Source organism: Jaculus jaculus, chromosome 16 (assembly GCF_020740685.1).
Source record: "Jaculus jaculus isolate mJacJac1 chromosome 16, mJacJac1.mat.Y.cur, whole genome shotgun sequence".
Taxonomy (NCBI): Eukaryota; Metazoa; Chordata; class Mammalia; order Rodentia; family Dipodidae; genus Jaculus; species Jaculus jaculus.
This window is the reverse complement of record NC_059117.1, coordinates 30095824-30123715: the sequence shown is the minus strand read 5'-3', so window position 1 is coordinate 30123715 and position 27892 is coordinate 30095824. Positions and strand designations below refer to the sequence as shown.

Sequence of the window (27892 nt, the reverse complement as noted above, 5' to 3'; positions counted from 1 at the left end):
GAGGGGAGGCTTAAGGGGAAAGTGTGGTAAATGTGTGATTAGAGGGGCAGAATACTGGAGGTGAAATGGCCTAAGTGGGGTCAGGAGAGGGGATGGAGGGGAGGACTAGTTGGGAGGAGGGTTAGCCAAAATTAAAGATGTTATGAACAAGCCACATGGAAACCACGTCTTCACTAGCTAATGATATACATGTCAAAAAGTGTCTCTGCGAGGTACCCTGTGGAGCGTGGATAATCCTGTGTCCAGAATCCATAATTGTTACAAGAAAATTTCAGTTCCAGCGGTAGGGCACCTTCCAGCAGGTTTCTGTTCAGGGGGGGTTGCTGATGCCCCACTCACCCAGCTGCCCCCCACTCAAAGCCATTACAGGCTGTTATTGCCGAGGCTGTTGGTTGTCCACCAGAACTGAATGGAAAGACCCTACTGCTGATGACACCAGATCCGTCGGCTATAGGTTACTGGTAACAGTCAAGCAGAGATGGAAACCTCCACCCTGTTGGGAAGACTTAACCAGCATGGTGGGGAAGAAATATCAACAGCCATGGATACTGAAATCTTGATGGCAGGACAGCCAGGCCAAATGTGCCAGCCGGTGCAATGATGGCATGTCTATTACAGGGGAAACAACTGCTCTCTGATTGGGCCTGAGGCCTGCTCCACCAAAGGGAATTCATGTCTGGTACTGAAAACCTAAGCAAAGACCTATGGCTGGGCAGGTTACAAGCCCTAGTGAGGAAGCTACTACTGTTGTCTGGCTAAATTGATATATTATGTTCACCAAACCACCCTATAAACAGTTAAGTTTATGCTCATATATTAATGCAACTGTCACTTTTGGTTAGAGAAGCTTCTTGTTTCAGATGACAAAGACCACTGGAGGTGAGTCAAAACTTACTAATGTGCCAAGAAGTGTCATTGGAGTGTACTAAATGAGACATCTCTGCAACACCATCCAAAGCTCAGAGACCATTGCACAAAGAATCTGAGATCCAAAGAAGGGAAGAGGGCTTTGTAATTTGGTCCTTCAGACATAAAGTGACTGTGGCATTCATGACCTCACAGTGGCTGGTGCTACTGCACACAAGTCCTATATAATAGGAGGGTAAAGATGATGGCATCAAAATGGAAAGGAACTAGTCAGAAAAAAAGAAGGGATTCAGTAAAGGGAGGACTTGGAGGGAGGAAAGAAAGGGTGGTGGGGGGGGATTATGATCATGTTATATTGTCTAAATGTATGGAAGCTGTCAAAAAACTTTAAAAAAGAAAGTTAAAGCTGGGTGCAGTGGCACACAACTTTAATCCCAGCACTCGGAAGGCAGAGGTAGGTGGATCTCTATGAGTTCAAGGCCAGCCTGAGACTACATAGTGAATTCCAAGTCAGCAAGATCCTACCAAAAAGAAAAAGGAAGGAAGGAAGGTGATTAAGGAGACTTTTGTGATGTTAGAATAGTTGGGCATCTCGGCTGTCACAGTAGTATGTATCTGTGTACGTGATAAAACTGCATAGATGTGGACTTGACTTTGAATCGGTAAGGTAATGATAGAAGAACAGAGCAGACATTACCAGGAGTGCCAGACTGAGATAAGTCACGTGTCTGTCCCTTTTCCATAAGGACAATCAGTGGGTGGGGGGGGGATGAAATAATATCAAAGATCCACGGGGGCCTCTACCAGTTGTATCACCTATTAGAGAAAGAAATAGTAAGATGTGCAAAGTGGTTAGGAATTGGCTCTCATCGGTATTTTCGGAAGGTAGGTGCCGTAGTCATACATATATTGAGATGGTCACTTCTCACCACCAAAATATTGATGTGCAAATCACCATGCCACCGGTAGTTCACACAATTTGAACTTGTCTCTTTCCCCACTAATCCCCAGCTCCGCCTCCTTGCCCACTTTGCTCTCCTTTCACTGTAAGGACTGCCAGGGTCAGATCAGAGTTTACTCCTCCTCTCCTCCTCTTCCTGTAAGAACTTCTTCCATTATATACTCTGTGGAATGATTTGTTGGGCCAAGAAAAAGATGTACTAAACAAAGTCAAACTTGCTGAAAATTGAAGTCCAATTAGCACTTGCAATATTGTTAATTGCAGATTTGCTTCTCCTCTTGAGAGAAGTATCCATTTTAAACAGTCATGTGATCTGGGGAAATGCCTAATATTATATTAAATGCAAATCTGGTAGCCTGCCTATTACTATAGGAGTATCAAAATGCAGAAAATAAAAGGCCATGGGTATTTGCAACACAGCTTGCTTAGAACTGGCTACTGGGCAATGTGAGGCAGGGTTGTTAGACTTACTGTGTGGAGGCCCAAAGGAGCCATGAGGATAAACTCTGGGCTGAAGTGGAAACCTGAGGACTTTTGTAAGATACCAAGACTGTGTGACGGTTGCCAAGGACAACTACTGGTTCATGATGGAGTTTTCCTCAGGCTGTGAGCAGTACAGCTGGAGGGGAAAAATTAGAACCCCAGAGACCATCACTGGTTACAGATGTTGGACTTAGAGTTATAGGATTTGATGTTTGCCGTGTGTGTTTTAGATCCTGCATTGCTTCTGTCTTTTCTTGATATGCCCAATGATATTTTTGCAGCATCAATATTTACTTTGTGCCATTAAGTGCTTTTGGTCTTACAGCCTCAAAGTTAACAGACCTTGGGCTAAGGGGATGTTAGAACACTGTTGGGATGGATAACAGACTATGGGGACTTTTAAAGTTGGACTGAATGCATTGCATTTTACACCATGAATGGTCATTGGCTTATGGAATCCAGGAGAGGAATGTGGTGGTTTGAATCAGATACCCGCCCCCCGTAATCTTACATGTTTTGAATGCTTGGTTCCCAACTGATGAAAATATGGGAAGTGGAGCCTTATTGGGGGTGAGCTTAGGGGTGTTATAACCAGGTCCCCAGGCTAGAGTTCAGCTCACTTTCCCGCTACTGTTGTCCATCTGATGTTGGCCAGGAGGTGATGTCCAGATTCTTTTCTACCATCTTTTCCCTGCCATCATGAAGCTTCCCCAACAGACTGCAAGCCACACTTTCTTTCCACCAGCTGCTTTTTGTCAGGGCTTCGTCCCAGAAATGCAAAGGAAACTGCAACAACATCTGTAAAGGCCCCCCAGGGGCTCACTCCTCCATATGTTAGAAACTGGGGATACCCACTCTAAACTATTAGGTATATAAGTTCTCTTTCATCATAAAATGACAAAATCTGGATGCAGGTTATCTAAATTTATACACCACCCTTTTCTATTTCACATGAGATTTAGTGAGTCACTCAACACGTTTTGGGTTGCCAGTCAAGTGAGGTAAATGATAGCATGCAGTGTAAGATAGCAATATGAGTCTACACAAGCTTCTAGATTCTCATTTCCGTTTATTAGAAAAGACAGAAACATGTATATAGCTGAATGCTTAGGAATGGCATAAATGAGTATCTACTGAAGCTGAAAATTCCAAAGATCTCTGTAAGATAGTAAAGTCTCCAAACAGTGAGAAATGATGAGATGGATATACATATATACAAAAGGATATCAATGGGACATAAGCAAAGGGACTCCTGATCCCCAATAGGTTTGCAATGGGGCTTGAAAATAATGCCAACTCATGGCATGGTTTATGGGAGAAGGTTCCACTCGTGCTAGAGTTACCAGGTGCACAATGGACTCTCAGGTCTTAGAGCATTTATTAATATAAACGCACCACACTGTCAACCTGGAAAAATGTTGGCATAAAAAGCAGGTCATTCTCAATATTGAATTCTGGCCCCCATTCCTTTGAGAGATATTTCAGCATAGCAAAACAAGATTGTTAGCCATGACCAGACCATTTGTAACCAGAAAGGTAGTTGAGTAGAAAAAGAATACACACACACACACACACACACACACACACACACACACATACACACACACATATATATGAGAGAGAGATCATACATGGGCAAAGTGAGACAGCATTCAGGAAGCAAGCAGGGAATACCCAGGCAACTAAGAATTCCCCCCTCCCCCAGCATGCCGCCCAAGGCAGGGACCAGGAGAGTCCAGGGCCAGGAGAATGAATAGCTAAGAGAGCAAGTGACACAGGTGATCGGGTGATTATATATATATATATATATATATATATATCATATATATATATAATATATATATATGATATATATATATATAATCATATATATATATATATATATATGATGGCTAACTTATTTTTCTTTTAATCTAATGGAGGCAGATAAAGAAATTAAATAAGGTAAGGGTTATATCAGTTAGAAAAACAAACAAGTGCAGGTTGTCAAGGAAGAAACCGAAGAGATGACTATTATGAAGCTTCCATGGACAACCATGACAGGCCTCTCAAAGAATTTTTCACGGAGACAAAAGATTACGAGTGGAAATTGATAACAAGAAAAAACATTTTGGGAACAGCATATACAGAAACAAATCTGTTGAGTTCTAGTGGGAAGGTAAGGAAGTGAAAATTTATGCTTTTTTTATAGTTTATTGAATCTTTTAATCTCAAGAATAAGCCAAGAATCCCAGACATATAGAAAGGAAACATATCACACTGTAAAGGACACCAGACTGCCTTGAAGCCTTTCTCCACACCAAGCAGTAAACAGTGCACACCCCCAGGGAGAAAGCCAACAGCTCCTGCTGGGGTTACTACACCGCAGCACACCTCCCCATGGCCTGAACCCCATCAGCCAGCCTCCCCTTCCCATGAAAAGGGTAGAAATCATTCCAGACATACAAAGAATAGCAAACCTGAGTAGAATACACTTCCTCTAAACGTACAGACAAAACCCCAGCCATCCGATTAGCAAATCAGAGTACATAAACACTAAGACTTTCATGTGGAATGGAAAATAAAACCAATCAATGTAAATATCTAAATTTGATATGGAAACAATAAAATGCCAAGTAATTGCATCAATTAGGATGCTGCTGACTCAAAGCAAAGGAAAATCTGACTCAGCAGGATTGAATAGGAGAAAAATACCTCTTAAAAAGCAAGCCCTAAGGTAACGATTTTTCGGGTTTGTTGAAATAGTGGTTCTGATATTTAAACACAGATTCTCATATTCACTGATTTCCCCACACTTCCCCCCTTCCTGGCTACCATGTGATGAATGCTCTGTCCTATTGAAGGAGAAGCAGGAGAAAGATGGTTTGTTTGCTTTATAGGCAGCCCACCGGGGACAATGGGCTAAGGAGAGCATGGATGCCACCTTGCCTGCCCCGGCAGGACTAGAACCCATGTCTGACCCAGTTTCATGCAAGGTGGCTGCAAGCAACACTCCCCGACACACAGCAGCATCCTGCTTCTTCCTCAGCTCAGCAGCCTGCCTGGGCTGACCCCTCCCAAGTTGGCCCCTTGAGTCCTCCAGCCAATCGGCTCTCTCCCTTACATACCTGAATCTGATGTCAAGGCCCATCCTAGTTGGATGTCTGATCCCTATAAACCACCCGATCACCTGTGTAACTTGCTCTCTTAGTTATTCATTCTCCTGGCCCTGGACTTTCCTGGTCCCTGCCTTGGGAGGCACGCTGGGGGAGGGGGGAATTCTTAGTTGCCTGGGTATTCCCCGCTTGCTTCCTGAACGCTGTCTCGCTTTGCCCATGTATGATCTCGCTCTCTTTAAGCTCTGAGTCCTCCCCTGTCCAATCTCTCAGCCTCTTCTGACCTTTGGTGCAAAAGTGAAGGGCTTGCCCTCTCATGCTTTGCTTCATGTATGTGTGTGTGTGTGTGTGTACATGTGTGCACGCGCATGTGTGCGTGCTTGCATGTGTGTGTGTGTGTGTGTGTGTGTGTGTGTGTGTGTGTGTGTGAGAGAGAGAGAGAGAAAGAGAGAGAGAGAGAGAGAGAGAGAGAGGTGTTGCATGCATGTCTTCTCCAGAGGCTTTTTCCTGGGAGATTCTTCCCATCTCCCCTCTCTCTTTTCAGCTGCGCAAGGAGGAGAATTTCCTTCTGGCTTGAGTCTTCCAGTTAGCCTTCCACTAGATCCTAATTCTCCCTAAAAGAAACCTCATAATTCATAGTTAATGCCAGAAAAAAATATATTTGAAAAAATATTAGTCACCTGATGCAGTTAAGAAAATGATTAATATAAATCGGGTGTGGTGGCGCACACCTTTAATCCCAGCATTCAGGAGGCAGAGGTAGGAGGATCGCCATGAGTTCGAGGCCACCCTGAAACTCCTTAGTGAATTCCAGGTCAGCCTGGGCTACAGTGAGACCCTACCTCAAAAAAACAAAAAAACAAAAAAACAAAAAAAAAAAGAAAATGATTAATATAGACAATTTTTTTTTTTAATTTTGCAATAATGCATATGTGTGTAGATTTCAAAGAATTTTATTTGGAGACTGGGGAGGTAGTCCTGTTGGTATAATGCTTGCTGTGTAAGCATGAGGACGTGAAGGCATGGTGGCACGGGCCTACAGTCCCACCCCAGCAGAGGCAAGGATAAGGTGATTCCTGGGCCCCACTGGCCAGCTGTCTAGCCTGATTGGTAAACTCCAGACCAGTGAAAGATTCTGTCTCAAAAAGAGGTACATAATGCTCCTGGGGATACACCCAAGGTTTTCCTCTGACCTCTACACACATACAAACACACAAACAAAAAAGGGGGGACTGGAGAGATGGCTTAGTGGTTACGCCACTTGCCTGTAAATCCTAAGGACCCAGGTTCGATTCCCCAGTTCTCACATAAGCCAGATGTAACAAGGTGTCACATGTATCTGAAGTTCATTTGCAATGGTTGAGGCCCTGGTGTGCCCATTCTCATTCCGCCCCCCGCCTCTTTCTCTCTCAAATCAATCAATCAATAAAAATAACATATTAAAAAAGACAATTTTACCTTTGAGACTAATGTTTAATAGAAAGACTTGTGGTCTATTATATAATAAAACCAATTTGTCTAACAAATACATATTTCAAAATATTCTTTAAAAATGTCTAGTTCTAATTACATTTGTTACTTCCTCTTCCTGTCAAAAAAATTATCCTGGGTTAGGGGTAAATTACACTGGACAGTAACAGGCAAGAACCAGACACCAATCTGCTCAGCCTGAATAGTTTCACTACCTACACCTGGTTTCACTACCTCATAATGCTTCCTCTTTCCATGTTATTATGCATTAAAGTAAACATTGGGTGAGAAGTACAGCAAGGATGCCAAGGAGTTTGAGATTTATCTGTGAACTACTCCTCAGTCAAGAACAAGAGTCAAACCCTCCAAGGTGCATATTCCACAGGGAAATTTAGGGCTACTGTCCAATTATTTCTTTGCTCTGCAAATACTGTATTTAATTTTTTTTATTTTTGGTTTTGTTTTTCAAGGTAGGGTCTCACTCTAGCTCAGGCTGACCTGGAATTCACTATGTGGTCTCAGGGTGACCTCACACTCACAGTGATCCTCCTACCTCTGCCTCCCAAGTGCTGGGATTAAAGGAGTGTGCCACCACACCAGGCCCTGTATTTAAACTTTCCTTAATCTTCAGCAGAAAGAATTCCATTCCGTAGCAGGCACAATTAGGCAAATGCACAATCAGTGGTACGGCAAGAGAGTCAGTCAGCCTGGTTACATTAGGTTCCTTTAAGACAATAAGGAAGTTTCAGCTATGAAGATGGCAAAACTTACTACAGCTACTGAGAAACTCCATACGCCATCTTTATGAATGAACTCCATTCCTGCTTTTAAAAGATGTAGTAGGAGAATGATGGCTGCCTTCTTAACATGCAAACCAAATCTAGCACTGCATCTAAAGTTAAAACGTTTTAGGTATGCTCCCCTTAATGTCAGGAGCCAGCAACCCACCACTCTGGTTCTTTGACACAGCATTTGTTACTGTGCTCAGAGCAATCACACAAAATAGAGTAAGGAGGAAAGGGAGGGAGGAGGAGGGAGGAAGGGAGGGGATGAAAAGAAGGAATTTATGAGCAATACACTGGATTAGGGATTAACAACTTTTATTGTGAGCAACCTGCTAGTAATAGTTTAGGCTTTGCAGAACCAGCTGCTATTGCACAAAATTAACCACACAGAGTACCAAGCAAAAGGGCACAGGTAAACTGCAAACACCACATCTCTACATACAGCCACTGAAACCTAAAATCACTTTAATTGATCCCAAAATATGACTTCATGCAATGTTTTATTTTCTCCAAAATTCAAAAGTATAATAAATATTCTTAGCTCCTAGGCTGTGCAAAAACAAAGAAATCATATTTGTTCTCTCCTGATCTAGGTTGTTTTAATTTGTTGATTAAGTAATATCTAAATATTGCATAACTTAAACAAACATACCTTAATGTTTGGTTTTTCTATACATTTTTTTAGCACAGTAAAGTAAAAAGGTTTTATAAAAAAAAAAAGACTGTGGAGAGTAATTAAATTATGAGAACATTGGCTTTTTAAATAATATTTTTGTTTCCTTCTCTCAAAAAAAACCTGTTCTCTTTAGTTGCTAATTGTATACCTGTAAACAGAGGACCCCTTAGGAATTTCTATTTACTTTATAGCTAATCCACAAGGCTCATAGAACTCTGGCTGGGAACAAAGGTGTGCACATTTTTTTCTACATTCATTTCTCTGCCCTTAACTGCCAAGCCCTCTTTTCTTTCTTTTTTCTTATTGTTCTGAAATCCAGGCAAACATTCAACAATCTTGAAAAACAAAAGGGAGAGGGAAAAGAAGTACAAAAAAAAAATGGTATTTAGCCTCATTTTATGAAGACATCTGATCTTCAAGTAGAAAAGGAGGGAGAGCGTTTGCGCTGTGTGAAGCCTGAGAGCTGGAACGTGAGCTCTTCAGACGAGCCGGTGTTAAGCTGGCCAGAGACAGCGCTCTTGTTTCCTCGCAGGTGAGGTTGTAGGTCAGGTGTGTGGGAGGGAGAAGGGAGGGCTGTCTATAAATCCATACCCCGTGGCAACCAGAAACATCCAGAATACACTACCAACAAGAGCACTGGCCAGCTCAGGTAAGTCAGCAATGTTTCCAGACTGACCAGCGGTCATTGTCAATGTCTACAATATTTAAATGATCATTTTTGCTATTTGCAAGAGAGGCTCGCAGCAAAGGGTCAAGAACGGGAACAGGCCCTCTCTCCTGCTGCTGCTGCTCCTGTGGTGGTTTCCCAGTTTCATCCTCTGTGGATATCAGTGACAGTAGAATAAGATGACATTAACCAAAACATAATAATGAATCCTTAAGAATTATTCTAGATGGTAACAATGGGTCTTCCTTGTATTCTTTTATTTTAAAATACAGAAATTCTCAGTGTAACATTGAGTAAAATAATTTATGTTAAATTAGTTTTGCAAGTAAAATCCTAGTGTCAAAAAATCCTACCTGAGCAATGTTTATACAACCTAATTGTCGCACTGGGCTATGTGCCCCCAAGCGTACCAGGGCCTGGGGAGGGTCAGATTCAGCCGAGTTCCCTCAAGTAGCTGAACCTTGCAGCTGATACTGAAAGGACCCTTGGGCAAGACAAACTCTGTCGTTCTGAGGAAAGTACTGCTCGTCACCAACGATGCACAGGTTGGATTGCTCCGAATATAATTAACGTCTATTTTGTAACTGATCTGTGTAAAACAACAAAGACTGATTTGTTTGAAGTAGAAAGTACTGGGCACCAGTATATAAATACTTGCAATGAAAAATAGTATGCTTTCAACTCTGAACTCAGCAGTTTGAAAATAGCAAAAAATAATAAAGTTATAGCCTCTCTCCCTCTCTCTCTCCCTCTCCCTCTCCCTCTCCCTCTCCCTCTCCCTCTCCCTCTCCCTCTCTCTGCTGTAGATTCTACCTGCTCACCTCAGTGCTAACACAGAGAAGCTTTCAAATGCTTTCTTCAGATTTACTTTCAGTTCTTCTTTGCATCTAAGATCCTAAAATGATCTGAAGGCAATGTTGGGCATTCTTCTCAAGGAAAATTCACAGAAGCTCTTAAAAATGTTACAATCCAAATAAAAGACTGATTGAGATGGGGAGGGGATATGATGGAGAATGGAGTTCCAAAGGGGAAAGTGGGGGGAGGAAGGGCATTGCCATGGAATATTTTTTATAATCATGGAAGTTGTTAATAAAATTTTGGGGAAAAAAAGTTTTACAACCCCAGGGATGTTTTTGTCTTGTTTTGCACCTCCCCTCATCTACGGACCTTCTAGTATCTGTCTGGGTTCAGGATTCTGACTCTGTCCTAAATGGTTCTCAGTTTCTCTACTTCAACATTCAGTCTGACCTCACCTAGCTTTCCCAAGTCTGGCTTTGTGCCTTAGGCTCAGCTGTCTCTATTCTCTGCTAAAATCTATCCTATCTGGAGGTGTACACCTTTGATCTCAGCATTCAGGAGGCAGAGGTAGGAGGATCACCAAGAGTTCAAGGGCAGCCTGGGATTACAGAGTGAGTTTCAAGTCACCCTGGGCTAGACTGAGACCATACTTTGAAAAATAAAAATAAAAGTCTGCCCTAACTTTTAAGTCAGTCTTCAAAGCACAAGATAACTAGACCTTAAGGTAACAGGATGACATTCTGAAATGCTTTATGATTTAATAAGTTATGGGAGCTTAAACTGAAATCGTTATCAGACTCCACGGTTACTGTTCAATAGGATTTTTAGTGTGTAAACACAAAGCAGTAAGTGGTTCTATTGCCAATGATGGAAGGAAATCGTTTGAATGAGTTAAAGTAGGGTGGCAAGCCTTTTGAATTCAGAGATGGAACAGAAGAGATGCATCACTAAAAGGAGAAATTGCTAGAATGGTGGTGAGGAGGAAATGTCTGGAGGAACCACCAACCAGCAGCCACTGTCTTGCATGACTGCAGATGTTACCTTACATCAACTAGACTATCAGAATTGCCGGGTGTTCTACCCACTAACTTGTTGTGTCTTACTCGTCTATCTCTCAGTTTTCCACAATGCTCAATCCAGTTAAATACAGCAGCTTCCATGTCCAAACAGACCCAACATCAGTCATTCACTATATTTTGGCTAGGGTACGACTGTGGTAGGGAGTTCACTACCAAATAACATACAACAACAGGAAAATGTTTTAAGAAATCTTAAATCAATGTAAAAGATATCCACACATTTATTTCGGCTCCTTTATATGATGTTTAGTTTATATTAATGTAATAATATTTGATTTTCTTTTTCTTTTTTTTTATTTGAGAGAGAGAGAAACAGGCAGAGAGAGAGAGAGAAGAGAGAGAAAATGGGTGAACCAGGGCCTTAGCCACTGTAAATGAACTCCAGACACATGTGCCACCCTGTGCATCTGGCTTACTTGGGTCCTGGGGAATTGATCTGGGTCCTTTGGCTTCACAGGAAAGCACCTTAACTGCTAAGCCATCTCTCCAACCCCAGTATTTGACTTTTATTTAGAGCTGTGTTATAAGCTGGAGGGCAAAAGGCTGAGGAGCTATGGCATGGATGAGGAAGTTACCTAACTAAAGAGGCAATGAAAGGCAAGACTTACCCATATTCTATCTTTTAAAAATTATTTTATTAGTTTAGGAAGAGAGATAGAGAGAGGCAGATGGAGAGAGAATGGGCACGTCAGGGCCTCTAGCTACTCCAGATGAACTCCAGACACATGTGCCACCATGTGTAGCTGGCTTACTTGGGTACTGAGGAATCAAGCCTGGGTCCTTAGGCTTCACAGGCAAACACATTTACCACTAAGCCACCTCTCTAGCCCATTAGCCATATTCTATCTTGCCTCTGGCTTTCAGTTGAAACAGTATTTGTTCATGCTAGAAGCTGCTTTGGTATAGATATAAAATATTGTTTTTAACTATTAGGCCCAGAAGAAGGAAAGGGGCAGGATCTTGGTTTGTGCTGGAAGCCACATTCGTCCTGCACAGTGCAGATTAGAGGAGGACAAGGAGTGCGTGGTCTTCATGGTAGTGCCGGGTGGACAGCAGTGTTCAGAGGCAGCTCTGCGTACCCCGATCCTCCTGTGTCACCCATGTCACCCTGTGCCCAGGACACCCAACTCTCGTCAATTGAACATGTCCTGCACTCATTGAATTTTTTAAATGTCTTAAAAGCTGTTCTCAGTGATTATCTGGGCGAGATCAAATGAGCCATCTGTCAGCATAGGTGCTGTCCACATGTCTCCATGACAGCCTGAAGGAAATGACCAGGTTCTGAAAACTGTTTTCCACCTAATCTAGCTCCTTCTGAGGGGTTTTCCAGAAGACATGCTGCTCCCCTCAGCTCCGCTGCTCTGCCTTGTACTCATTACAGTTTCTTCCAACCATGCCATTGCAATCAAGAAAGAAAAGCGACCTCCCCAGACACTATCAAGAGGTAAGGTCATCTCTTTTTTATTTTTTTTCCGAAGGTAGGTTCTCACTCTAGCCTAGGCTGACCTGGAGTTCACTATGTAGTCTCGGGGTGGCCTCGAACTCACCGTGATCCTCCTATCTCTGCCTCCCCCAAGTGCTGGGATTAAAGGCGTGCGCCACTCATTTCAACCTGAGAACTCAGACATTCAGATTGTCTTTAAAGTACCTGGTATCTTCATCTACAGTCTAATGATAAGGAAAACAACCAGAAGATGTTTGTTACATAGGACTTCAAAGGAGGCTTTTCTACAACTGCTGATTTAGTTGATTTTTAAAATTTATTTATTTATTTGAGAGTGACAGACACAGAGAGAAAGACAGATAGAGGGGGAGAGAGAGAATGGGCGCACCAGGGCTTCCAGCCTCTGCAAACGAACTCCAGACGTGTGCGCCCCCTTGTGCATCTGGCTAACGTGGGACCTGGGGAACCGAGCCTCGAACCGGGGTCCTTAGGCTTCACAGGCAAGCGCTTAACCGCTAAGCCATCTCTCCAGCCCTTAGTTGATTTTTAGACATTGAACAGAACCAACTTTCAAGTGAACGATAACATTTTGGTGCACTTTTGCAGGAAGTACAGAACCAGTTTGATGTCTTATATCTTTGGTAATCATTTCTAGAAAACAAATGCATGATAAATGTCATAATGATGTACTAACAGTAATTTCTTTAGATTCTGTTCACATTAACGACTTTTATTTATTAAACAAGAAAATAATTTGAAGGCTGGAGAGATCATTCAGCAGTTAAAAGTGCTGCCTTGCAGGCCCAGATTTGATTCATCAGTACCTACATAAGGCCACATTCACAAACTGGCGCATGCATCTGGATTTCATTTGCAGAGGAAGGAGGCCCTGGCACACCCAGTCAGTGTCTGCCTGTCTCCCCCCTCTCCCTCCCTCTCCCTGTGTGTGTGTGTGTGTGTGTGTGTGTGTGTGTGTGTGTAAAATAGACAAATATTTTTTTTTAAAGAAGAACATTTGTTATGATTTTATATAAGGCTACCCAGGAAATTATGCTTTTTCCCTAACTCCTGATAATTTTGGCTGACTAAGCCCTTTAACTCTAGAAAACAGTCATGGAGGTTTTAAGCATTTTTTTTTTTTTTTTGAGACAAGGTTTCATGCTGGCCTCGAATTCACTATGAAGCCCAAAGGATTATCTGAAACTCCTGACCCTCCTACCTCTACCTCCAAGTATTATAGGTATTACAAGTATATGCCACCGTAACTTGTTTATGTGGTGCAGGGATTTGAACCCAGGACTTAGTCCATGCTAGGCAAACACTCTACTAACTGAGCTACCTCTCCAGCTTTAGACATTTGTCATTGGCTACAGACTTAAAAAACATTTCTACTTATATATTATTATATTATACTATATATTATATATATTATATTATATATTATATATATTATACTTAGTCTTACATTGGCCTAAAAAACAAATAAATTCTCATGTCAAAACAATAAAAGAATGTAGAATCATTTGGCCCCACATAGTTCATTCAAAATTATAAGAATAAGTAGAAAGTACTATTTGGAATGGGAATGTGAAAAGAGAGCAAAAACAGAGACTACAGTATAATTTCAAATTCTAAAACACTAACTTACTTTCCAAGTTCATTCATTTCTTAAGATATATTGAATACCAGATAAGTGTCCATTGTTGTTTACCCAAGTTAATTAATTAAATATCAGCTTATCAGTCACACAAACTATATTCTTAAAGAGACTATATACATAGAAAAACACATGCTTGATATTTGATGAAATAAATCAAAGATAAAAATTATATTTTCCTAAATATAATTTATCACATATTTTTCTGTATAAATATAGTAGTTATAAAATAATGTGCTTAATAATCTTTAAACACTAAAGGCTAAACTCATCATACTTCTTTTTTAATTTTTATCTATGTGTGTGCACATCAGTCTTTTGCCTCTGCAACATATTCCAAAGGTTTCTGTCACTTTTTTGTGTCTGGCTTTTGGGATAGCTTGGGAATCGAACCTGGTTTGGAAGGCTTTGAAAGCAAGTGCCTTTAACTGCTGAACCCCTGGCCATTGTTATTAAAGAAAAAACTTCCATGACTGAGTCAGGCAGCACCGTTATCTATGGCAGTGCTATAAGCTCTCAACACTGTATGTCCCACTTAAATACTTACTTAAAACTTTTGGCAAGTTTTATAAAAAGTAATTTAAAGATGTATGACTTATTTTGAACAATTCAATGGTTGTTATTTTAATTACTTACCAAAGTATTTTGATAAAGAAATTGATTTCAACTGAGAGTCCCTTTGTTAATAATTGGTTTTGACTGGGGAAATGGCTCAGTAGCTAAAAGTGCTTGTTAAAGCCAGGCATGATGGCGCACACCTTTAATTCCAGCACTCGGGAGGCAGAGGTAGGAGGATCGCTGTGAGTTCGAGACCACCCTAAGAATACATAGTGAATTCCAGGTCAGCCTCGGCAAGAGTGAGACCCTACCTCAAAAACAAAAAAATAAATAAATAAAAGTGCTTGTTAAGCAAGCTTAGGACAAGAGTTCAGATTTCCACAAAGTACACAAAGCTGGACACAGTGCTACACATGTCTGTTATCCCCAAATGTGCCCACAGCGATAGGAAACAGACTCAGGAGTATCCTGAAGCCCGGCTAGTCTGGCATTTGCAATGGCAGAACAAGAGAGACTCTGTCTCAGACAAGATGGAAGGTGAGAGCCAACACTCCAAGGTTGTCCTCTGACATCCACACATGCACTGTAGCACATGCATACATATACATCACACACACACACACACACACACACACACACACCAAAAGAAAAAGGAAGAAGAAAAAGAGATGGCTTATATTTGTTGGGCTGTTTAAAATATTTACTTATTTGAGAGAGATGCAAATAGAGAGAAAGAGAGACTGGGCAGCCAGAGGCTCTAGCCACTGCAAAAAGATTCCAGACACAAGTGCCACCTTGTGCATCTTATTTACGTGGGTACTGGGGAATCAAACCTGGGTCCTTTGGCTTCACAGCAAAGTGCCTTAACCACTAATTCATATCTCCAGCCCCTGTTGGGCTTTTTACTGTCTGTTGCTATTAGGAAATAACTAGAACGGTGGGGATTAAAGACAGAAGCAAGGAGAAAATATTTGAGTGCAATGTGTAGAATGGCATACAGAACCCCTAACAGCTGAGACCAGCACACAACAGTTAAGGAGACAAAGTGGCAGGGAGAAAAGATTAATGGGGGAAAGGTGATAGATATGTATATCTGTGTGTGTAGACAGTGGCTGGAACATTTCCTAAGTCCTTTTTACTTAAAAGAACTACCCAGGACCCAGTCCATGGCTGGCATATAGCATGTATTCAATAACTTTCGACCGAATGAATGAATGAAAATCCTAGAAGATAAAGGATAGCTAAAGATAGAAGTCAAATGATAGCCATGAATCCAGACTCTGGGGAGAATTAAACTCTGTACCATGCTTAGCCTGTGGTGATTATGACAAGGATTACATATGATGCAACATGCCTCCCCATAGGAACTGTGAATGTTGGCATTACGTTATTCTGCCTTTGTGAGTACTGAGTAGAGTAAAATATAAGTAGATGATCTTTAATGTTTTTGAAACTAACTTGAGTAGGATCAGAGAATGAGAACTTTTCCCATTGCTATCGCTCCCCTGTTGAATGCCAGCCGCAACAGAACTATGAGCTGTGGCTGGTCTCCCTTGCTGTCGCCAGAGTAACTGTTTTTTAGTGTGAACTGTGGCATGATGACACTTCACATGCTCAAACAAGGCTGGGAAGATGATCTTTCAGGACAGTGACAGAAGAGTTCCACTGAAATGAGGCACTAATATAACAATGATGTCTTCATGTTAAAAATTTAAATCACACCTATAATGCCAGCACTCGGGAGGCTGAGGCAAGTTGGATCTGATTGCCATGAGCCTGGTTCATATAGTGAGTTTAGAGCACTCTGTGCTGCAGACTGAGAACCAATCTAAATGTTTTTGTTTTTTTTTTAATCAGGCAAAACAACAAATCCATGGCATTGCTGTTATTGTACAAGGACTTTGACAATCTGGCAGTTCCTCAGCTAAAAATAAAATGTGACTCAGCAATTCCACTCCTAGACAGACTCCCAAAGGAAACTAAAATATATATTCCCATCACAAACTTAGACATATGTGTTCATGGAACCATTACTCATAAAAGTCAAAATGTCCAAATGCAAATGTCCATTAGCTGACGAATCAGTAAAAACGTGGTGGATCCATTCACTGGAGCAGAGGGACTAACGCACGAACAGCATAGCTGCCGCTCACAGGACTGCGCTAAGCGAAATCGCTCATGGGTGACGCATGGCATGGGGTTCCATCTACATAAAACGTGCAGAACAAGGAAGCTCCAGGGAGACAGTGGACGAGGAGATCCGAGAGCTGGGGAAGGTGGAGAGAAGGGAGGGTAGACGATGAAACAGCAGAACACATGGTTTGCTTTGAGGAGGTTCTAAGACTGTTGGCTGCATGACTCTGGGACTGTATCAGGAATAACGTCCACACTTTAGAGGTCTCCCATTGTCCTGAATGGCTGCACTAAGTTATCTCTTCTATTTCAGGGTGGGGAGATGACATCACTTGGGTACAAACTTATGAAGAAGGTCTCTTTCATGCTCACAAAAGGTAACCGCCCACCCCCCACCGCCAGTTAATGTTAACATATCACACAGATGCCTTATAGAAGAGCCAGAAGTTATGTCATACTAGGTTCAAAAAAAGATGCTAGTGGTAGTTGTTCTGCCACTGTAGGCTGTTTGGAGGAACGGTCGCTATTGGAATGGCATATTCGTTACTTTTATCGTAGCTACAACCAAATATCTGACATGTGCCACTTAAGGGAGAAAGGACTTGCTGTGGCTCAGGGTTCAGGCATGCAGCTCATCACGGTGGGGAAGGCAGGGGAGCTGGAGCAGCAGGGAGAGTGTGGGGCAGCTGGTTGGCTCATGTGCATAGCCAGCAAGCGGAGAGTGTAGTCAGAGCAAGTGCCTGGCTCCGATCCATAAGGACTGACGGCCCCCAGGGCCCAGCCTTCTCCAGCTAGCTCCTACCTCCTTCTAAAGACCCCCAAATGCCCCAAAACAGCGCCATCAACTACTGAAACACATGATCCTATGGGGAACATTTCACCTTCAAACCATAACCTTTGATAATTTTCATCCATACCCAAGCAAATAATTTATATTATAACGTTTATTATAATAATATATATTGCAGTATACTCATTAGCCCTCACTGGAGCTTAAAAAAGAAACTGGTTTCCAGCCAGCCTGATGAGCACAACACCTCAGAGAGATTTCTCTCACATGTTAATAGTCATCAAGCAAGTGCTCACTGCTGGTAAGTGCTCCTACTGGTTCAGGCCCAGTGGCCAAATGTGACATGGCTTTTGTACTTGGAGACCTACTAGATATTTGGGAGAATTTAACAAATATATAAAGAGCACCTGTTTCCAACATTTTTTTAGAAAATATAGCAAATTAAATAAGATAGTTAGATAAATGTGATTTTTAAAAGATATCTGCAGAATAATCTTATTTTTTAAAATATTCTGTATTTATTTATTTGACACAGAGAGAGACAGAGAAAGAGGTAGGTACACCAGGTCCTCTAGCCTCTGAACATGAACTCCAGATGCATGTGTCACTTTATGCATCTGGCTTATGTGAACAATGGGGAATCAAACCCAAGTCATTAGTCTCTGGAGGCAAGTGCCTTAACCACTGAGCAATCTCTCCAGCCCAATAATCTTGTTTTAAAATATGAATGCAAAAAACAACAAGTCAATAAAATCCAGCCAGCAAAACACTTAAAGATCATGACCTGGTAAAGTAAGATTTAATCTGAAAATTCCAGGATAATTAAAGATTAAGATATCTATTAAAGTAATGCAACATCTATAGAAAAAAATGACACAAGTATATTTTATATTCATAAGTGAGGAAAAGTTAATAGACTAAAATTTCTTTAAATTATTGTTTAAACAACTTGTATTCAAAAAGATTAATTTGTTTAAATTAGATGTAAGCAAATATCCATCCAGGAGTTGGGGAGCCAACATCAATATCATGCTTACTGAAACGAACAACACAACTACTAATAATATTCTGGACTTCTTAACTAATGAAATTCCCTAAGAAATATTACAAATATTTGGGGACTAGGGAAGAATCTTAGAGGCAGATCCCCTTCCTAACATTCACAAGCATTCAATCCCTAGCAGCACATAAACAAAAGAAAGAAAAGAGTATAGAAGTTGGAATAGAGAAGTATTTTTAGTCTCATATAATAGATTTATTCATGAAAAACTAAAATGAACCCACAAGCAGATAGATAGATAGATAGATAGATAGATAGATAGATAGATAGACAGATAGATATCTGTATGTATATCTGTATTTGTATATATCTATATATCATCTATATATCTATATATATCAGTGAAGATTCAGTTAAATCATACAGGAATAAGATAACATATAGAAATCAATAACATTTATAGAGAGAAAAGCATTTTCAAATGAATTTATAAAACGCCCCCTCTAAAATGGTAGTCAAGGCACTAAGGAGATGGTGCTGCAGTCAGGTTTGCATTGCTGGCAGAAATCACCTGACCAAGGGCAGCCTGTGGGAAAAAAAAGAGGTTTATTTAGGGTTACAGACTCGAGGGGAAGCTCTATGATGACGGGAAAACAATGGCATGAGCCGAGAGTGGACATCACCCCCTGGACAACATAAGGTGGACAATAGCAACAGGAGAGTGTGCTAAACACTGGCAAGAGAAAACTAGTTATAATACCAGTAAGCCTGCCCCCAACAACACTCTGCCTTCAGGAGGCTTTAATTTCCAGTTGCCATAAGATGGGGAGACTAGCATTCAGAACTCCTAAATTAATGAGGGACACCTGATTCAAACTCCACATTCTGCACCTACCCCCCATAAACTGATAACCATCCATGGTACAAAATGCAGTGCATTCAGTCCCCATAGTTTTTATCAATCCTAATGATGTTCACACATCCCCATAATCCAAGACCTTTTACCTGAACCATAATACCAAAAAATCAAAAAAAAAAAAACCCACAATGACACAGAATAAACATTCACACTGCAAAAGATGGCATTGGGCAAAGCAAAGAAATATGTAACCAATAGAATATTTAAAACAACCAGGGCAAACTTCAAACTCTGGAGTTCCAAGTTGAACAACTCTATTCAATGAAAAATCTCCAAGTCTGATAATTCTAACCAGCAACAAGTCTCTGGAGTTCCAATTCTGCCCCTCCAGGTAGGCTACTCACAGTCCTGGAAAACTTCATCGGGGCCAGCAGCTTTCCTTACCAGCCATCTAGTGGTCCTGGCATCTCCACTGGGTCTCCACTGCAACTCACGGTCCATTCTCTCAGCTTCCTCGGGTCTCCATGCAGGCATCCAGCAAACCCGCTTCACACTGCCCCTGGCCCTTTCCAAAACACAAGACCACATTGCAAACTCAATGATCCTCTCTTTCCTGCATTTCTTATACTCCATAATACCAGGTAGGGTGCCAATTTGTTAATCCAGTGGGGAATAAAGGAGACTTTGAAGAACAGGACACTAAGCCCCCTCCAAAAGAGTCTACATTCGTTCTGCTGCCCCAGTGCAGGTCAGCTGGCCCAATCTCAAAGGTTGTAGTCTCTCAATTGCAGCTGAATGGGCAGCAGTTTGTGCTCAAAGATTTCATTTTTTTTCCATGCCATATCCCCCTGCTCACACCAGTACATTTCCATGCAATGCAACCCGGCACAACTTGTCAGGACATGGCCATGACTGCTCAGGACATGACCACTTGTAGCCCAGTCCAGACAAAGCTCTTTCTCACCCTTATAAGCCAAACCTCACAGTCCATAGTTCTTACTGCATTCAGGTCTTGCAGCTCAGACCAGAATAGTCTATCAAGCTGTACTTACAGCACTGCAGGCCATCTTGTAGGCCAAGGTTTCAAATCCTCCTACATTCCTCTTGAAAATCAGCTCCAAAAGGCCAAATCACAGAGTCAGATGCCTAGCAGCAATGCCACTCTCAGTAACTACTTTACTGTTGCAGTCAGGTTTGCACTGCTGGCAGATATCACCTGACCAACAGCAGTTTTCCTTTGCGGGGGGGGGGGGGGCGCGGGCGGAAGGGTTTATCTGGGCTTACAGACTTGAGGAGAAGCTCCACGATGGCAGGGGAAAACAATGAAATGAGCAGAGATTGGATATCACCCTCTGGCCAACAATAAGGTGGACAATAGCAACAGGAGAGTGTGCCAAACACTGGCAAGGGGAAACTGGCTATAATACCCATAAGCCTGCCCCCAACAATGCACCGCCTCCAGGAGGCTTTAATTCCCACTTGTCATCAGCTGGGGAGACTAGCATTCAAAGCACCTAAGTTGATGCAGGACACCTGAAACCACCACCGACGGCCCTGTGGGTAAAGTGCTTGTTGTGCAAGGCAGAATTCCTGAGTTTGATTCCCTAGTAGTCACGTAAAAGCTGAATGTGGTGGCATATGCCCAGTGCGAGGGAGGTGGCAACAGGAATCCTCAGGGCTTGGTGGCCAGGTAGCCTCGCTAAACCAGGGAGTTCTGGGGTCAGTGAAAGCACGTGTTGCCCAATCTAAGGTGGAGTGGCTGGGAAGGCACCTGACGTCCACCTGTAGTCAGCATGCACAGCTGCACTCACACACAGCTTATAACCTTACATTTGGGAGCAAATGATGTTCAATCCATGAAAATATCAATATTATAACTCTTTTATCCTTTCTATAGTTAGTACTCTCATTTTTCTTAACTAATGAGGAAGGAAGAAAAAGTTTTTCCAAGCTAAAAATCAAAGTGAACCTAAAAAAAAAAAATATGTATCAATAGAGGCCTCTTACTGGATTGTTTGAAAATTATAGGTTGGAAGGTAAATGAAAGAAAGTGAAAATGGTCAAATATGACTAGCCATTCTGTGAAAACTCAGAGGAACTCAAAATGAAATGTTTCTCATGAAATCATATACAAATTCATTTGAAATGATTATTTTGTACATAATACCTCTTCAGCCTTCAACATAATGATGTTGTTGTTGTTGTTTTGTTTTGTTTTCTGAGGTAGGGTCTCACTCTAGTTCAGGCTGACCTGGAATTCACTATGTAGTCTCAGGGTGGCCTGGAACCCATGGTGATCCTCCTACCTCTGCCTCCCAAGTGCTGGAATTGAAGGCGTGCGCCACCACACCCGGCTCAACATAATTATTTTTAATTTTGTAAATGTGCTATGTGTGCATAAGTATTACTGACTAAGCTTTAAGCCATGGTTCCTGGATCTTCAAACCCAGAAATTCTGACTGAGTTGGGTGGAGCCTGCGAATTTGTATTTCTTCTATAGCACCTGGTAGTTCAGTATAAGGTATAGCATACAATGTGGCATATAGGAGGTCTGGCCCCACATGTGGAATAACATTTTATAGAGTTCACTGTCATGAATTGTAAATCAGTCTTGTAAGTCTTGTCAAAAGAATCCAAATGAGCTAGAGAGATTGGTCAGGAGGTAGGAGTGTTTGCCATTGAAGCATGAGGGCCTGATTCCCTAGCACTCACAGAAACTGCTGGACATGGCTATGCATGTCTGTTACCTCCCAACTCCCGTAGGGAGCAGAAACTAGAGAATCACCAAGAATAGCCAATCAGCCAGTCTGGCCAAAAATAGAAGCTCCAGGTTCAGTGAGAAACTCCATCTCAAGGAAGCATGTGAATGAACAGAAATACAAGGACATTGAGCATTCTCCTCTGACTTCCCCATGCATGCACACATGCCTAGACAGTTGCACACATGCATGCATGGGCTACACCACACGCATGTACCATACCACACACATAACAAAAAAAAAAATAGTACTGAAAGATTAAGTCTATTTCCAGGGCATACTAAATATTAACCAGTTGACATAATTCTACGTTTTTGTTTTTTTTTTTCTTGGTGTTGCTGTTCAGCAATAAGCCATTGATGGTCATTCATCACCTGGAGGAGTGTCAGTATTGCCAAGGTAATTTTAGCTCCTGAGATCCAATAGGAAGAAGCAACTGGATCCTGGCAAGTGCTTCATAAATTCCATTTTAAAGATAGCTCCCAGAGTACCACCATCCTACCTAGATGCTTAACATCACACTGAGAGCCACCTTAAGGGTGCCTTCCTGTAATTATAGCACTTGGGTGGTTAAAGAAGGAGTACCTTGAGTTCCTGGCAGGCCTGGACTATGTAGTAAGAACCGGCTCCCACCAATCCCTGTAGTAAGACTAAAATCGTGAGAAGTCTGATGAATGTGTAATTATGATATATATGCCCTTTGGAGTGTGATACCTTTTTTTCCCCCCAAAGAGAAGAGAGTGTGAAAGCAGTTGCTGAAAGAAGTTGTCCTAACCAACATAAATTATAAAGCTAGTGTCTTCATTAATGTGATGACCACTTAAATGAATGCAAATGCAGCAAATACATGCAAAAAATAAGCTCCGTTTTGATGTTAAGGTGTCTTGATCCTTAAAATTCATTAGTTTGTTGTTGTTGTTGTTGTTTTTCTCACAGCACTAAAAAAAGAATTCGCCCAAAATGAAGAAATACAAGAAATGGCTCAGAATGATTTCATCATGTTGAATCTCATGGTACATGAGCTCAACAGTGTTTTCTTGTGTGTGTGTGTGTGTGTGTGTGTGTGTGTGTGTGTGTAGTATGGGTGATGTTTGTCCATTAGTTATATGCATATGTGTGTGCATAAATATGCATACCAGTGTAGATGTGCAAAGCCCAGAGGACACAAGTGTCCTCCTCTCTTGCTTTTCTACATTATTTCCTTGAGACAGAAACTCTCACCAACCTTAAGCTCATTTGTTTTGGGCTGGTCTAGGGAGCCCTAGTTATGTTCTGTTTCCATTCCTGCCCGTGACAGTTTGGGAGTTACAGGTATATGCATGGCCACACTCACCCTATATGTGGACCAGACTTGGGTACTCATGCTTGCACAGAAAGTGCTCTTTACCACTGAGATAACTGTGCAGTCTTTTAATGAAAATTTTGAAATCTCCTTTTTTTTTTCTATTTTCAAAGTGTACATGGGTTTGGGAGTGTAGCTCAGTTGATAAGAGACTCTGCCTGGCACACATGTCATCCTGGGTCCAATCCCAACACCATGTAAACCACACATGATAGTTCATGCCTGTAATCCCAGAACTAGGAAGTTAGAGGTAGCAGGAGTTCATGGTCATCCTCAGCTATATAGTGAATTGGAAGCCAGCCTATGCTACATAGGACACCATTTCAATAAATAAATAAGGTCAACTATCAGTTAATAGAATGTTATAGAATATAAAATTAGTGAAGACAAGTGTATAATTTGCTAGAAATTTAGTTCATATAAACTAACTTCATATTAATTTCCAAGAACAATGCAATCTAGTAACATTTCTTTCTTCTGCTAGCATGAAACCACTGACAAGAATTTGTCACCTGATGGACAGTATGTGCCAAGAATCATGTTTGTGGGTATGTGTGCAATCCCCTTTTCTCAGGTTGTGAAAATTGGTAGGAATTTTATCATTATTTTTGTTTTGAAATGTTAGCTCAAGTGTTTAACTAAATAAATAATATTGTATTTTTTGCTGGGCGTGGTGGTTCATGCCATTAATGCCAGCACTTGGGAAGCAGAGGTTGGAGGTTCTCTGTGAGTTCAAAGCCACCCTAAGACTATATAGTGAATTTCAAGTCAGTCTGGGCTAGAGTGAGTGAGACCCCCCTTCAAAAAAACAACAACAAAAAAGGTGTTTTTGCTAGTTATACAATAAAAATTCACTATTATTTATAAATTTTAAATATTTTTATTTTATTTATTTATTTGAGAGAGATAAAAAGAGGGAAAGATACAGATGGAGACAGAGAGAATGGGTGTGCCAGAGCCTTTAGCCATGCAAGTGAACTCCAGACACATGAGTCACCTTGTGCATCTGGCTTTATGTGGGTACTAGGGAATTAAACCTGGGTCCTCTGGCTTTGCTGGCAAGTGCCTTAACTACTAAGCCCTTCCTCCAGCCCTAAAATATTTTTAAATATGCTATTAAACCAATACTCACACTAAAATGCCCCAAAATAGAATCAAAGAGAACTATCACACACTGAAAGAAAATATAGACTAATCTTCCACAAATTCACATATATGAAGACTAATTTTTCTCATAAGTTTGCTTGGCATTTGTTTTGCAGTAGGAAGAGGAACACATAACTGTTTCAGTGACTTTCTTTTTTCTTGCTAGATCCTTCTCTAACTGTTAGAGCAGATATAACGGGAAAATACTCTAATAGATTATACACATATGAGCCTCAGGATCTACCAGTATGTGAGTATTCATAGTTACGTTGGATAGTGATTACAGATGATCCCAAACTATTAAAGGGCTAGTGGCAGCCTCTGCTGCTGCTATCTATAGCCCTGAATCACCGGGACTGGGAGTTAGGTTTAAAAGGCTACCTCCGAGCTCCCAGTAAATCACAGTTTCTGGGAAACCTCAGAATCTCGGCTTTAACAGGAATGCCTAAGACTTCTAATGATCATCAAGCTTAAACAACTAGAACTCAGTGCAAATTCAACTGACACAAGCCTTAAGAGAGAAGGGCCATTCTCTTTGTGCCAAGGATTGCATGTGATTTCTCTGTGTAAAAATAATGAAAAATTTTGTCTTCCCTTAATGCCTGTAAACCAAGAAACTCATTTAGGACTTCAGCTTCTTGTAAAAGTAGTCACTACTAACTGTATTCAAGAGGATAGCAGTGGCCCTCAGATCCATCAATATTAGATCAAGTTAATGACCCATTAAAAAGAACATATTACTTCTAAGCTCCTTTGACAAAATTATCATAAAGAAATTTGATAAGCTAGCTCTGATTTGTCTAAAAGCCTACCTTTATCATGTTAATATGCTAACGGTCCATTACTATAAATCATATAAGCCAATTTAATGTCTTTCATTAATATATTATGACATATGCTACTTTGATTTACTAATTGCACAACATATGTTTGCTCCTATTTCAGTAATAGAAAACATGAAGAAAGCATTAAGACTTATTCAATCAGAGTTATAAGAAATGATGTGGAAATGCCATGGATTCTAAGAGGTCAAATGTCATGGAAAACCTCTGGCTCAATGAAAATGCTAAATGTTCTAGTATATGGATTTTCTAATGTTATTATTTAGTTTTTTGTGTTTGCAACATTTCTATAATGATAAAATGATATTTTAATAAATGTTACTAAACATGAGAGTGTGGCTATGGGAGTTATACCTGCATCACTAGCAAAGTGTGTGGGAAAGTGGGACGTACTGCTATGGTTTGCATGTGCAAGGTCCATTTTTAAACACTTGGTACCCAACTGTATGTAGTGCTATATTGGAAGGTTCTGGAATCTTGTAGGAGCTAGCTAGAGTAGTAGATCAGTAGAAACGGCTTCTTCAGAGTATCTTGTGCTTGATCCTTTTCTGTCCTGAAGTGGGCTTCCTGTTCTCCCGGAAGTGAAGAGCACCTCACTGTACACCCCCACCTGATGTTCCATCTGCACGTAGGGCCTACGGACCAGGAGGAGCCCTCTGAGATCCCGAGCTAGAAGACATCGTTCCTCCCTTAGGAGGTTCATGTCAGGTGCTTTGGTAACTTGCACTGTAACAGTGCAAGTAGTATGGTTAAATTGGAGACAAAGAACCTGAGTAATAGGTTGTTCCTATTTCCTCTCTCATTCATTCACCCACTGCAGAAATGTCACTTCTATCCAAACCTGCTAGTGTAGATCATAAGTGAGTCTGATGTCAGCAGGGCAAATGGATGAATCTCTATCCACTTATTTGAAAATTTAGCCACATATTTCAGAAGAGTTCATTTCCTCCTTGAAATTGAGACAATGAAAGGCTAATTTCAATAAACTTAAAATGTTTTAAAATTCAACTGTTTTCCCTTCATTTAATTATTGAGTAGGTACTTTAAAGCTTTTAATATTTTAAGAAAAGCGAAACTACCACAGTAATATTGGAGAATTTTTCCAGATAATAGCAGATGAGGACTACATTCTCATTCTGAAATTACCAAATCTCCAACCACCAGCTTCAGCATATCTTCACAAGAAGATTCCAAAAGGTCAGTATCATATCTTCTACTCCTTTAAATAACAAGAAAATTCCACTAACTTGAAATCCCATGACCAGATAGCAGTAATTTTTAGAAGGTGGAAGATATTTTAAGTAGACAGAAATTTTCCTGACCCGCGGAATGTTTGCATTTAACAAAATCAAAGTTGTTTTGAGATACAAACGTAATGTCGGTGTGAAACAGATTCACAATGCCTATAATATATACATGTTCATTAATTCCAATGTTTGGTAAAGAGAAACTTCTTTAAGACATTATTTGATCAGAATTGTGATAATTTGAAAGTGATATATTTAAGTATAAGTGTTAGATATTCCTATATTGTTTATGAAAGAATATTAAATACCTGATTTTTTTATAATGTATCTGTATCAGCTACTTTCTCATTTATGAGCAAAATACCTGACCAGAAGTGACTTGGGGGAGGAAGGGCTTGCTTATTTTTAGCTCACATGTTTGGGGCGCAGCCCATCATGGTAAAGAAAGCATGGCAGGTACAGAAAGCCATCTCCACATCTTCCCACCAGCAGGAAAGAAGTCAAGAACGATGAATGACAAATGCTTAGCTACCTTTCTCCTTCTGTTGAAATTGCTTATTTATTTTATTCACACAGGTGTGTACATTTATGGCACATGAGTGCCACAGAACATGTGTGCAAGGCACAGGAGTTCTCTGTGCTTCATCTTCTTTTGAGACAGGGTCTCCTGCTGCTGGAAGCCAGTCTGCCCCGAGAGCATCAGATTCCCCTGGCTCCGCCTTACATGATCATAGGTTCCCCAGGGACCACAGAGACCTGTGTCACTTGGTCTCTGGTTTTACATGGTTGCTGGGGAATTGAACCTGGGCTGGGAGGATTTGCAAGCAAGCATATTTAACCACTGAGCAATCTCCACAGCCCAGATTTCTCATTTTCATACAGTCTAGGAACTCAGTCCATGGGATGGTGTTGTCCACAGCTGGGGAAAGGGGATCCTCCTGCCTCAACTAATCTGAATTAAAAAAAAAAAAAAATCCCTCACAGACATAACCAGAGATTTGTTTCCATGGTGACTCTAAATCCTATCAAGGTGACAACCAGAGATTAACCATCACAATATCCTATTTTATTTTTCATTTTAGATCAAAGTCAAATTGATTTTTAAATGAAGGCTAAGATATTAAAATATTCTGATATTCTCTGACATTAATTGAATGTATTAAGGCAAAAGTAATAAGTTGATTTCATTGTTGAATACATAAGATAGAGGCAGAAAACATGAGTTGAAACATAA

General features: G+C 40.9%; 1 protein-coding gene across 1 annotated transcript; it reads left to right on the top strand.

The window, feature by feature from the left end:
* Positions 1-8869: 8869 nt before the first annotated feature.
* On the top strand, positions 8870-25653 carry Agr3 (anterior gradient 3, protein disulphide isomerase family member). Its single transcript, XM_004652841.2, has 8 exons — positions 8870-8986; positions 12190-12325; positions 16987-17050; positions 22428-22480; positions 23018-23094; positions 23908-23971; positions 24736-24819; positions 25515-25653. Exons 2-8 carry the CDS (start codon positions 12217-12219, stop codon positions 25562-25564), a joined length of 501 nt encoding a protein of 166 aa, XP_004652898.1. The 5' UTR covers positions 8870-8986; positions 12190-12216; the 3' UTR covers positions 25565-25653.
* Positions 25654-27892: the final 2239 nt, after the last annotated feature.

Bases quoted from the DNA above. Each gene is read 5' to 3' on its own strand.
- Agr3 (XM_004652841.2), top strand. From the start codon at position 12,217: ATGCTGCTCCCCTCAGCTCCGCTGCTCTGCCTTGTACTCATTACAGTT. The intron at 22,481-23,017 runs GTAATTTTAGCT...TTTTTCTCACAG, and splicing joins GGAGTGTCAGTATTGCCAAG to CACTAAAAAAAGAATTCGCC. The intron at 24,820-25,514 runs GTGAGTATTCAT...CTCCTATTTCAG, and splicing joins GCCTCAGGATCTACCAGTAT to TAATAGAAAACATGAAGAAA.